This window comes from Chenopodium album, chromosome 5 (genome assembly GCF_948465745.1).
Source record: "Chenopodium album chromosome 5, dcCheAlbu1.1, whole genome shotgun sequence".
In the NCBI taxonomy this organism is placed as follows: domain Eukaryota; kingdom Viridiplantae; phylum Streptophyta; class Magnoliopsida; order Caryophyllales; family Amaranthaceae; genus Chenopodium; species Chenopodium album.
The window spans coordinates 73,227,353-73,240,166 of record NC_137838.1 but is presented as its reverse complement, the minus strand read 5'-3'; the positions used below and the strand labels follow the sequence as shown (position 1 = coordinate 73,240,166).

The window sequence follows — 12,814 nt, the reverse complement described above, 5'->3', positions numbered from 1 at the left end:
CTTCTTTGGGCACTCAAATTTCTTGTGACCAACCTCCCCACATTCAAAGCAAGTAAGCAAATCTCCATTGCAGTTGCGTCCTGGATGGCTCTTGTCACATTTACGGCATGGTCGGTTGCGAGATCCTTGCTGATTCTGTTGCCCCTGGCCCCGGTGATTATTGCTTTGATTGTTGTTGTTACGGCCTCCCTGCTGACCATTTCCACCATTCCCATTGCTATTACCCCCTAGGCGCGGTCTCTTGTCATAACCTTGAGGGTTCGATGAACTCTCACCATTTCCTTTCCTCTTATGCCTATCCTTGACCTCCTGTTCACGTTTCAAAATCCTTTCAATATTACAAGCTCTATCATAGGCCTCTTTATAAGTAGCAGCAGTACCAGCCCCGATCACCTTCTTTTGTATCCTAAAAGTCAGTCCATCTTCAAACTTCTGAGCCTTGGATCTCTCATCAGGCACTACATTAGGACAAAACCTTGCATACTCATTAAATTTCTCAGCATACTCCTGCACACTCATACCAGCTGTTTGGTTAAACCTACTAAACTCACTGTATTTCTGCCTCTTGATATGCTCAGGAAAGAAACGGTCCCTAATTGTTGTCTTAAAAGCATCCCAGATAAAATTCTGTTGAGCTCTTATGGTGGCTCCTTCATTTTCCCACCAAATATCAGCAGCCTCACGTAAATAGAATGTGGCTTGATCCACCTTCTGAGCATCAGGGGTACCAGCAGCAGTGAAAATCTTGTCAAAGTCACGTACCCAGTTCTCAACCAACATGGGATCTTCCTTCCCCATAAATAGCGGAGGTTTCAATGCAGCAAGTTTCTTAGCCATAGCAGCTTGAGGGTCGTTGTCATTATTGTTGTGGTTGTTGTTGTTATTCAGCTGGTTTTGCAGCAACATTCCAAGGTTCTGGTTCATTTGCTCAAGAGCTCTTAACCTAGCAGCAAGTTTTTCAGGAGTCTCAGCCATTTGCGCAATTCTTCTCCAACGAGACCTGGTGTAAACGTGGTAATTTTGCATACACAGTCTGCACAATTTCAACACTGGTGTTACCACCATACACATTTTAACACGACTTATTTAGATCGTGTGAATTGCAATTAAATAATCAACCACGACATGCTTCCATGTAACGCATCAGCACATATAGAGACAAGAATTAAGCGATTTATTAAATCTCAATAACATTCAAAGAGTCGGCCAAATTCCAAACCAAATAATGCATCAACTTAGCATTAAACTATAAATTCGCGCATTGCTTTGTGATTTCACTATCACCCGACCAAGTCATTACTAGTCTTGACTAAGGTAAGCATAAGAAAATAAGAGCTTTGTCCTATATAAATACAATAGATAGAAAAAAAATGAATTGATTTTGATTAATAATCATAAAATAGCAAGGTATAAATATATTAATTAAAATTATTTTATTGCAAAACCAGAAGAGAATGAAAATTGTCTTTGAAATACTAGTACTAAATAGCTCAATAAACTACTAGTTACAAATAAACCAAAACTATAGTTCCTAGTCATAAGAAACTAGCTTTTATTTGTAAAACTAATATATAAAAATTTTAACCAAATAAACTAAACGTAGCTTTAAAAAAAATAAATGGATAATTCAATTACTATTTTCCCCTTGACTCTCACGAGCTTCACTTTCCTGGGGCTCATCCTCCTCCTCATCATCCAGGTTATAGTCAAAGTCTCGCTTGGCTTCCATCATTGCCTTCTCAAGGTAGTCCACAGTAGGGATCCATTGTTCATCATAATAATACTTATCATTCGGTTTACCATTAATGTATAAGTCAACATACTTCTTTGTAAGTTGAGCATAGGGTCCCTTCCCAATTAACGTGTGTAGAAGGATTTGAGATCGCCTCTCTAGAGTGAGATAATCAGATTGGCCCCCAAGTATATTGTAATGAAAGTGCTCAATGCAGATATTTAAGCGGTACACGTAATGTCGAATATTTTCATTATAATTCATACGAATCCCGTAAGGAGAATCAGGTAATAAATGTGTACTCTTCCTAGCACTCGACTTTCTTGCAGTTTTAAGTACTCGTACCATCTAATGTGACGGACGGAGGCTACTAGGTGATCGTTTCGGAGGATAATTACCTTGAGTTTTTACGCACGATCAAGGTAATTTTCAATGTCCATCATCTTTAGAATCCCGTTAGGAAATTGTTTTGAAATATTGTGTGCCAACTATGTGCTTATGTAATTATATGTGATGAGTGTGATATCGTATGATATTATGGAATCATATTATATATTAGTTTTCTATTTTGTGTACTAGTATATGTACTTTCGAAAAAAATTTATTATTTGATATCGTATGAGTTTCTTTCGAAAATAAATAAGATCTTGGGTATGGATGATTGATTATATGTGATTGATGGTCTATATGTCATGTAGGATGACTATGGTCTAATAATACTAAAATTGAATTATTGTTACTTGGAATGAAATTGATTTGTGCTATACTTGTGTACAGTGTAATCGGATGATTTAATTTAATAAAATGTACAGTGAATTTTAATTTAAGAAGGGAAATGAAACCCGAAAGGGTGAAGAACAGGTTGCCCACTAGTAGTGATGGTTGCTACTAGTTGGTTTAATTTATGGTATATTGCTGTTAGTCTTCCTCCTAATCACTGGGTATTAGTGAGGGGTGTGCACACTAGGGACATTCTGTTTTATTTTATGGCCAATTGGGGTTACGCACGACCCTCTGTAAAGTAGGTGGTGATAGGGACTAGTCCCGGCGTACTGGCGTTCTCTTTCCCTTTCCTAAATAAAGTAATAATATGTTATGTGACTATTTGAACTTGGTTGAGTATTAAAATATTTATGAGACTATATTATGTATAAACTGTTTTAAACTAAAATTTATTAATTTTACGGGATGGAGTTGGAATTACTCAGTTTATCTGATTTTTGGGAGTCTTCTCTCTTTTCTTGTTTCTGATTTATTTTGCAGGTTGGTAGAAAGGGTACTCGGTTACGTGTGAGGAGACGTTAGAATAACCACGTAGCTAAGACAATTTAGTTTATCCCCGAATTTAATTATTTCCTCTCAGTTATTGGTTTCAAATAATTGCAGTTTTTGATGTAATGACTATTTTATTTTGCCACAACTTAGACCACTTAGTTATTTTAAATATTATGTTATTTTTGCTTTGCATTTATTTTCTACGGAAAATAAGTGTAGCAGTAACACTTCCAGAGTTCGATGGTTGGGTTTTTAAAAGTTAAAGGTTACACTTATTGTTTTTAAAGACTCGAATTTTGGGGGTGTTACAAATTGGTATCAGAGTTACGTGTGAGGAGATGATAGAATAACCACGTAGCTAAGACAATTTAGTTTATCCCCGAATTTAATTATTTCCTCTCAGTTATTGGTTTCAAATAATTGCAGTTTTTGATGTAATGATTATTTTATTTTGCCACAACTTAGACCACTTAGTTATTTTAAATATTATGTTATTTTTGCTTTGCATTTATTTTCTACGGAAAATAAGTGTAGCAGTAACACTTCCAGAGTTCGATGGTTGGGTTTTTTAAAAGTTAAAGGTTACACTTATTGTTTTTAAAGACTCGAATTTTGGGGGTGTTACAAATTCTATTGAAAAGATAAGCTTCAACTTAATTATTTTATCAGTTTTCAAAATTTGTTTCCGTAAAGATCAAAAATCAGTTTTTTTTTTTTTTTTTTTTTTTTTTTTTTTTTTTTTTTTAATCCGAAAATAGAAAAAAATTATTAATATATATATTTGAAAAAAAATCATAAATTTAAAGTTTATACTTACTAGAAAATTGGGTTGTTACAGGGTGGGTGCGTAGCGATGGTAATGACTGATAGAGTTTAAAACATATTTCTGGGCCTCAACTATCAGTTAAAGCTTTTGGTTGAGCTGGTCCGATCCTTTAACATGGTATCAGAGCCAGCATGACATTAAGGTCACGAGTTCAAATCTCATCGCGCCGGGTATGAGAGGGTATGTGTTGCATCCACATTTCAAGCCCAGGGGGCCTTTCATGTGAGGGGGAGTGATAGAATTTAAAACATATTCCTGTGCCTCAACCATCAGTTTAAACTTTTGGTTGAGTTGGTCCTTTAACAATGACGATGTGGCATGGCCTAGGTAGTTGATTTTAACGGTTAGGGGTGAAGCATCCGTATATAGAAGGTAGAGCAAAGGGAAAGAAACAATAAGGAAGAATAAAGGAAAAGGAGTTTTTTTTTTTTTTTTTTTTTTTTTTTGTTAATTTTAATAGTTAGAATTAATTTTAAATAAAAAAAATTTAACCAATATAATACCTCTGGTTCTTTTTACTAGCAACAAAGGGGTATTATTTGTGAAAAAAATGAAATATCCCTTTGTTGCGAGTAATAAGAACCAAAGGTAGTACAAAATGGCACGTGGCTTGACAATCGGTTATAGTGGGTAAGGTGACCGGCAAGGGTTGACAAAAGAAAATATTTAGGGTCCATTCTCATACGTTTCAGTTCAGTTCAGTTTATGTCTAATGATATTGCTAATGATATAAAGCCAAATTTCATTCTTTTAAGCTCTTATTACAACGACGATAATAATAATAATAATAATAATAATAATAATAATAATAATAATAATAATAATAATAATAATAATAATAATAATAATAATAATAATAATAATAATAATAATAATAATAATAATAATAATAATAATAATAATAATAATAATAATAATAATAATAATAATAATAATAATAATAATATTGATACAATTCATTGTTCAAATGGTTCTATTTTTTTGATACACATTTCTACTGTTAAAATCATTAAGAAAATTAGAGTACTACACAACTTAAACTAATTTCCATAATCGGTTAGTTCTTCGTCTTCTTCTTGTCCACCAAGCTCCTCCAGATCCACTACCTCAGCATTCCTCTAAACTGATTTCCATATCCGATCAGTTATTTCTTGTTGTACAATATCCATAGCTGCTTTTCTGTTAGGATCGTACATAGTATGATCTTCTCTTCGCTCCATGACTTCAACTTGGTGCGTGAATGGAATCCTAGTTCATGTAAACGAATAAAATTGTGTAGAAGTACAACAAGTAACGATTATTTGCAACTGAAAACGTAATTTACTTTTTTTTTATTTTTTATTTTTTATAAAAAAAAAAATTAAACAACAAAGTGTTTTGTGTTCTTTTGTCAAAATACTATATTATTTTTAAATGTTTAAAATATTTTGGGGTTTCATGTTTATAATATATTTTCCATAAATATTATAACTATAAAGTATATATTTCACAAATAATATGTACATATGTATAGTAATAAATAATCAATAAATAATCAAAGATCACTAATCCGTAGTTAAAAATCACTAATTACTAAGTTCAGTTCAGTTCAGTTCAGTTCAGCTTAGTTCAGTTCAGTTCAGTTCAATTCAGTTCAACTGATTTCAGTCAATGAGAATAAGCCCTTGATAAACTTAGGATTATTTAAAGTCAATAGAGATGTTGGATTATTTTAGGAGAATGGGGTAAATGTTGAATTATTCTTGTTAAAATAAATTTCCTATAATTAATCCTTATTGATAATTTAATGTATTAATGATTAAAATTTCTTTGCATTAACAAACATTCTCAAAAGGAAAATTTGCAAATTACAGCCATTTAAAGTTCGTAGTTTGCAAATTGCAGCCATTTAAAAAAAATTGCAAATTGTAGCCCCAAAGTTCATATAAATTGTAAATTGCAACCCGATTCAACCTTTTCATCGATTTACATGTCGAAAAATCTTTGATTAAGGTTTTTGGGGGTCATTTTAGCCCTTAGGGGCCCAAATTGATCTCGGAATTAACAAAAAAATAATAATAATAATGTAAGTGCCTTTTATTACCTTGTTCATCAAGGGGTGTATAGGTAAATTACATCTAACTTTGGTTAACTGTTGTTTTCTCTCTTCTCTTTCAACCTTTTAGTATTTTTTTTATTTTCTCTCTCCTCCTTCAACCTTTTATTGTTTTCTCTCTCCTCTTTCAACCTTCAATTTCAATGGTGGAAAGTTCATCTTTTCACTATATGATGTCGAACAAGTCGAAATCAATGGAGGGAGAAAATTTATTTACCCTTTAGGGTTAACCATGCATGCCCGTTATTCTCACTTTGTTATTTGGGATTTTGTTTAATTTTGGCCGCCGAAAATGGTGTTGCAAAATAGAATTTAATAAAGGAAGGAAGAAAACTTAGCTACCCTTTATGGCTAACCATGCCATTAAATTTTCCTTTTGCTATTAGGATTTTCGTGTAATTTTGCAGGCAAAGCCATTGGAAATGGAGTTGAACGGACTTAAAAGAAAGGGTGAAAGTGGGCAGAGATGGGAGTGAGAAGATTAAAATGGGTGGGAAGAAAAAATATGAAGAAGATGAAGAAAAAAAATATGAAGAAGAAGAAGGTGGGAGGAAGAAGCAAGATGATGAATATATAGTACTATAGTAGCAGACGGAGAGTTTACGGTGGTAGATTTGAAAATTTGTCGAACTTGTCATAGTGACCCACAAACAGTAAAAATATTTACGGAGTATTTTTTAATCAAAAACACAATAATTTTCAATGCAACTTATCTACGAAAATGTCATTTGATTAACCCAATTTGTTTATATAGGTTATAAACGGAGGTTTGCTCTTAAAGGTCATCTATTTATCAATTGTTCGATTATATTTTGATTTGAGTCATTTTAGTACCTGTAAGGTTCTCGGACTAGTTCAAATTTTAACAACAATTGCATTCTTATATATAGACATTATTAACCTCCAAGTATAAGACATTGGTATACCAATTCCTTAGCTTTTAGAGATGGTGTAATAAGACATTGATATACCAAGAGTTGTAAATAGTATTCATACATTAAAAGTAGAAAATGGTACAACAATCACTCAAGTAGATTATTGGTGACAAATAATCACACTTGAGTGGTCACCTTGTACTCAAAAGTACATGTATGTGACTTATTGGAAACGTATGTATAAACTCCACGGCAAAACCGTGAAGCTAGGCTAGAGGCTATCACGGTAGCTTCAGCTTCATACTTAATTAGCGCATGGGCAATAATCCTGATCAATTTGACATGGAAACCAATAAAAGTATTATCAGGTGTGTACAACAAAAAAGATTAGTAATATCCGATATGAAAAATCTTTGAACGTGTTCATCTTAACAATATATGAATAATCATGCATGTCTTACCATTTTCTTGACGAAAATTCCAACGGACTCGAGATAGTTGTTGTGCCTTCCAAAAACTCCGACGATAGGGCCGTCGAGTGGCATGGGTGTTGAGAATTCTTTAGGTGAGCATTCAATTCCCTTTCCTTGTCCAAATGGTCCATACCCGGTTGGACAGAAATTGGTGTGGATCTTCATTGTAGCAATTACGCATTGGTTGTGTTGATATTTGTAGTTTCCGTAGGTACCGCTAATTCCAGTTATTTTTTCACCGCACTTGAGCACAATCTATATTTGTACATACATGCATATAAAGTGAATTAGTGACGGTCAATGAATAACATGTTAGAAGCCTGGAAATTAAGACTTATATACGTGTGAAAGGATCAGTTCAACCAAAAATTAAAGTTGATGGTTGAATTAAAACTAATAAGACTAAGATTGGTTTATATACTTTATGAGAATGATTAAATGCTTTTGAAGACTTGAATAGGTACAAGTAGGGTATTGTGTATTAACCTTAGACTCGCTTCCACAATTGCCACCAAACATCTTGGTGTAGGTACCTCCACTACATGGCTTAGCTACGACGAACCCAATTGCATCCACAATGAACCCATGCCTTATTATAACTTCCTTGATACTTTCACCTTCTTGAATTTGAAAGCTGTAGTTTTCAGGGCATTGAGAACCATAAGGTCCATATTGTTCAATCATTTGCTTCTGTTAAAATATAAAGTTAACGTCAACATACATATATAATCAAATAATTAAGCTTGAAGAAATCAATTAAAATTTATGTGCAAAGAAAGAGAAAAACTATGGGATCACAGCAAGCTAACTCTGTACAAACCTGGGCGATTTGTTGAGCCATTTTGTTGAGAGATGATTGATGAAGCTTGGAAAAAACAAAGTAGTAGTAGTTGTATTAAGTGAGTTATGATGTGCTTTGGTTGAAGAGGTTATCTATTTATACACATGTTTGGATCACTAAGAATGAACATATTCTTGTGGAGTTGTGATCCGTCATGTTTGCCATATTATATGGAGTTATATATATATTCGTTTAGATAATTAACAATATGATTTTATACATGCATGTGAACAAAGAAAATGGGATTTATCGTTTGGAATTTAATGGACAATTTATGGATGTATGATGTATATTATATTGTACGTTGAATCATGCATGAGTTTTATGTTGATCTGATGCACTTGCATGGAAATATATTCTCTGAGTCAAAAGCACGAAGAGTGTGCCCACATTTGGAGGCTTGGAGCTCAATACTCATATAAGTCTTATTGTCATGTACGGAGTACATAATTTTGGAATTTCAACTTCTTATTTAAAGTGTTCATAAAGGTACAGATACCTCCATTCAACTTCTTATTTAAAGTGTTCATAGTTAGGATCCAACGTTATATTCATTCTTAAGCCTGATAGGTTTTATCTTTTTTATTAGTCCAACACTTAGTTTGGAGGATGCCCCAGTTTCTCACGGTGAGAAACGAATTCGTTTCTCATGGTGGCATTTTTGTGAATAAATCAACAACTTTTTCAACTTTATTCAACTGTGGAGCCCACAATATTGAAAAAGTTGTTGATTTATTCACGAAAATGCCCCTATGAGAAACAAATTTCGTTTCTCACCATGAGAAACAGGGAATTTCCCCTTAGTTTGTGATACATACTACACGTATAAAGTAACTTTTTATGCATAGTACTTCATTCATGCGTTGTCTTTTACTTGCAACAAAGTTATACGCCATATACTTTGATCGAGGAAGAGATAAGTCGATTTGATAATATAAACAAACAAATTAAATCAATCTTAATAATTTATATACATAGTACATGACCCTTATTTTGGATGTTAAAATACTTCAATTCCTCCGGTTTTAGTTGACATGTTTTGTTATTAGACATTATTCATAAATCCTAATTTGACTAGCTTTTGTGATTTAGAACATAGTCATGTTGAGGTCTTGTTAGATAATAGATATGCCTCAAAGTATATTTTTATAAGAGACATTAATGTTTACTTATTGATAATTAAAGACATTAATCATTGAAATATTGCATTAGCTAACATAAACAGAAAAATAAAAAAAATATATAAAAAATAAAAAAATAAAAAAAAAAGAAGGTGTCAACTAAAAAATTTCGAGAATCCAATAACGTTAGCTTTATTTCAATGGCTGATTTGGTGACGTTTAGATTAATATAGATTGAATTCACACAAACTAGGTATGACTAATAAAGCATATATATAAAGCCACTTAACTGAAAGTAATACCAAAACTAAGATTATATACGCTAACATTGATGACCATCAATAAAAGACAAGCTTAGATCGAGTTTAAATTTATAATTTGAGATGCATAATTTCTCACCTTTCCTTAAATTTTTAATTACATGCTCATAAAGAAAATAGGTGGGACTTTGACAAGTGTTTTTGCTCAAAAAGAAAGAAAATAAAAACTACATTAGAATTGTCATTGTCACAAGAGAATGAGGTATTATGCTCATTATATCTAACAAAATATTTCTTTTACTTCATTCCTCTTTAGAAAATTTGATGTATTCTTTTATTTATTTTGCTATTGCAACTTTGCAAGGTTGAGAAAATGCTTCGGATAATCCATGTAAAAAGTATGCAAAACGTAGATTTGATTTTATATTTATGAAATTGTGTTTAACCAACCTTATTATTTCTGGAGTTTAATTTATTGATTTTACATACATAAAATATTACTTACTTCAATTCTTTCGTTGGATTTAATTTTTAACTATGAGAAGAGTGATTTTTGGAGAAATACCACGTTGTAAATTCTTTCCAAAGAGAGAAAAAAACCGTACTTAATTGGACAAACGAAAAAAGACAAGCGAGCACATTAATTTGGTATAATTGGAGTTATTATTAAAAAATGATATTACTTAATTTGATTGGTTTCTACTGAATATATACTTCCTTCAATTCGTCCAATAATATAGTTCATGTTTTCCTATTTTAAAGAACCAAAATGTTGTTCCCGTTTCTACTTTTGGATAGTATGTAAAGACCATTATACCAACTTTTTTTTAACTTAATTCATTGTACTTCTTAGGGCCTGTTCACATTTACTTAATTTCAGTTCAGTTCAGCTCCAATCAGTTCAGTTCAGTTCAACTCCAATCAGTTCAGTTCAGTTCAGTTCAGCTCTTAATTTCCCTCTCTCATAAAATATTCATTTTAGCTCAATTCAGTTCAGTTCAGTTCAAATCAGTTCAGTTCAGTTCAGCTCCAATCAGTTCAGTTCAGTTCAGTTCCAATCAGTTCAGCTCAGTTCAGTTTAGTTCAGTTCAGTAAATGTGAACATGCCCTTAATTTACCATTGAATTTTGCACATACCATGTACTTTTTTATACTTTATTTCTCTAACTTTTGTCTGTGATTGTACTTTTCACTTTTATTAATGTACTTTATCCACTTTCTCTTCCCATTTCTTAAATGACGTGAAAAAACACAAATAAGAATTATATTATGAGATGGAGGGAGTACAATTTTTCTTTTACATCAAAGGGAGTGTTCAGATAATACTCATGTAATAGCTCATAATGTACTCCTTTTGTTTATAATTAATCGCAATAGTTTGGCCTTTTCAATATTTACGTATATATTTTCTTTGACCATGAGTATAATTTTTATCATTATATAAAAAGTAAATGTTGTAATAATCGCAACAATGTACATTGCACAAGTAGCAAACTAGCAGTAAAAATGTTTCAATTAATCTAGAACGAGGAGAGTAAAACTTGTTAAAAACTCACTTTTTTCATGTCTGATCAATTTTGTCAACAATAATAATATTGAGCGTGTTTGGTGAAAAGCTAAAGGTGACTGTATTAGCTGATTTTTGACTAGATTGACTAACTTATTTTATTAGTTGATTGTATAAAAGTGTTTGATGAATAGTTGACTGCTTAAATTTATTTAATCATGTAAAATGACCAATAGACTAATTACGTGGGTAGATAGTTCATATAGGATTCAAAAGTAAATAAGGATATAAGTGACATTTCACAATAAGAATTGAATAAGGTAATTGAAAAGAACTTATTTAGTGAAATAAGCTCTTTAAGTAAGTTTTCCACCAATCACCTTATGTTAGCTTATTTAAAAGCCAATAAGCTAATGTTAATCGTATAAGTTAAATTTGCTCAATTAAGCTATTTACCACTAATAATAAAAAAAAAATAAAAATTAAAAAATAAATAAATAAATAAAAAACCCGCTAACTATTTACCCAACACAGTCATTGGGTCATAATTTATTTATGGACCGGGCTTTGTTATAAACATCGTTTGTACAGTTAAACAGAAAAGCCCATGTAATCAATTAATCAAATATCTAATTTTTCTTTCATTTCATCTTTTTCTTCAACCCAGAAAAACAAAGAGGGGTTTTACAGAAAAAAAGGGTTTTACACTACAAACTACTCATTCTTCAACAATTTTCCGCCATCATCAAACCTCACTCAACAATGGTGGTACTAAAGAAGGTGTTGAAGAAGGGTTTAGGAGAAATGGGGTTCAACAAAGGAGGTGGTCCAGTCAATTGGTTCCCTGGTCACATGGCTGCTGCTTCTCGCGCCATTAGAGACCGTCTTAAGCTCGCTGATTTCGTCATTGAAGTTCGCGATTCTCGTGTAATCATCTCTTCATTTTCTCACTTTTCTGAATTTGTTTTCAGTTTTTTTGTTGGGATTTGAATTTTTGATGGTATGATTTTGAATTTATGATGATTTACAGATTCCATTATCTTCGCAAAATGAGGAACTTCAGCCGCTTCTTACTGGTAAAAGGCGTATTCTTGCTCTCAACAAGAAAGATTTGGCTAATCCTAACATTTTACCTGTATGTTATTGTTTTCTTCCTGTTGTTTTTTGGTTTGATTTTATAATAATCTGCTTTAATTTGATCTTAGTTTTGAGTGATTGGTGAGATCTTGTGTATGAATGTATGATTAATTAATATGTTTTGATGAAGTTGCATTTTTTTTTTAATGTTATTATGGTGGATGATAGATAGTGAATTGAGGAAGAGGGTCTTTGTAGACGTCCTTTGGAGATAAATTCATGGTTCATGTAGCCGACCACTCGACCTCATTTATTTAGGATTAAGGCTTTTACATTGTTGGTTTTGATGTTGTGATAGCTTATAGTAGTGGTGGTGGAAGATAGCTAGTGCGGGCGAGCCAAAGACAAATAGGGCTTGTACGATTTCTTAAAATTGGGCCCTTGTTTCATAGTTCAAAATGCTTTTAAAATGTTGGGAAAATTGAAACCAAAGGATTTAAAAAACAAATTATTCGACATGAGAATAATAAACCAACATTTATTAAGCATTGAGCTGAACATACTTCTCCAATGAGCCTAATATGATTCCTTGCTATCAATGCAAACAATTAATATATATCTTACTTGAAGCCCTTGTATCTTGGGGGCCTTGTGCGGTCGCCCACTACCACCCCTGGACCTAATGCTGGGATAATTTGTAGCTGGATTTATTGTGATACTTTATTACATTGC

At 32.3% G+C, this 12,814-nt stretch overlaps 2 protein-coding genes across 2 annotated transcripts in view; one reads left to right on the top strand and one right to left on the bottom strand.

Annotated features, from left to right (window-relative positions):
- Positions 1-6,896: 6,896 nt before the first annotated feature.
- On the bottom strand, positions 6,897-8,236 carry LOC145632263 (protein GOS9-like). The gene is made up of 4 exons (XM_081684587.1): positions 8,097-8,236; positions 7,763-7,966; positions 7,265-7,531; positions 6,897-7,131 (listed from the first exon to the last, which is right to left on the bottom strand). Exons 1-4 carry the CDS (start codon positions 8,115-8,117, stop codon positions 7,108-7,110), a joined length of 516 nt encoding a protein of 171 aa, XP_081540713.1. The 5' UTR covers positions 8,118-8,236; the 3' UTR covers positions 6,897-7,107.
- A 3,477-nt stretch (positions 8,237-11,713) lies between these two features.
- The window catches only part of LOC145631012 (short integuments 2, mitochondrial-like), a 5,351-nt gene continuing 4,250 nt past the window's right edge, over positions 11,714-12,814 (top strand). The window contains exons 1-2 of the mRNA XM_081683121.1: positions 11,714-11,932; positions 12,036-12,140. Of these exons, the coding sequence (XP_081539247.1) occupies positions 11,768-11,932; positions 12,036-12,140 (270 nt within the window). The 5' untranslated portion in view covers positions 11,714-11,767. The remainder of the gene's footprint in view (positions 11,933-12,035; positions 12,141-12,814) is intronic.

Excerpts from the sequence above, each read along its gene's own strand:
- LOC145632263 (XM_081684587.1), bottom strand. The coding sequence starts at position 8,117 with ATGGCTCAACAAATCGCCCAG. Across the intron at positions 7,967-8,096 it reads TGGCTCAACAAATCGCCCAG|AAGCAAATGATTGAACAATA; the intron begins GTTTGTACAGAG and ends ATATTTTAACAG. Across the intron at positions 7,132-7,264 it reads GAATTTTCGTCAAGAAAATG|GATTATTGCCCATGCGCTAA; the intron begins GTAAGACATGCA and ends CAAATTGATCAG.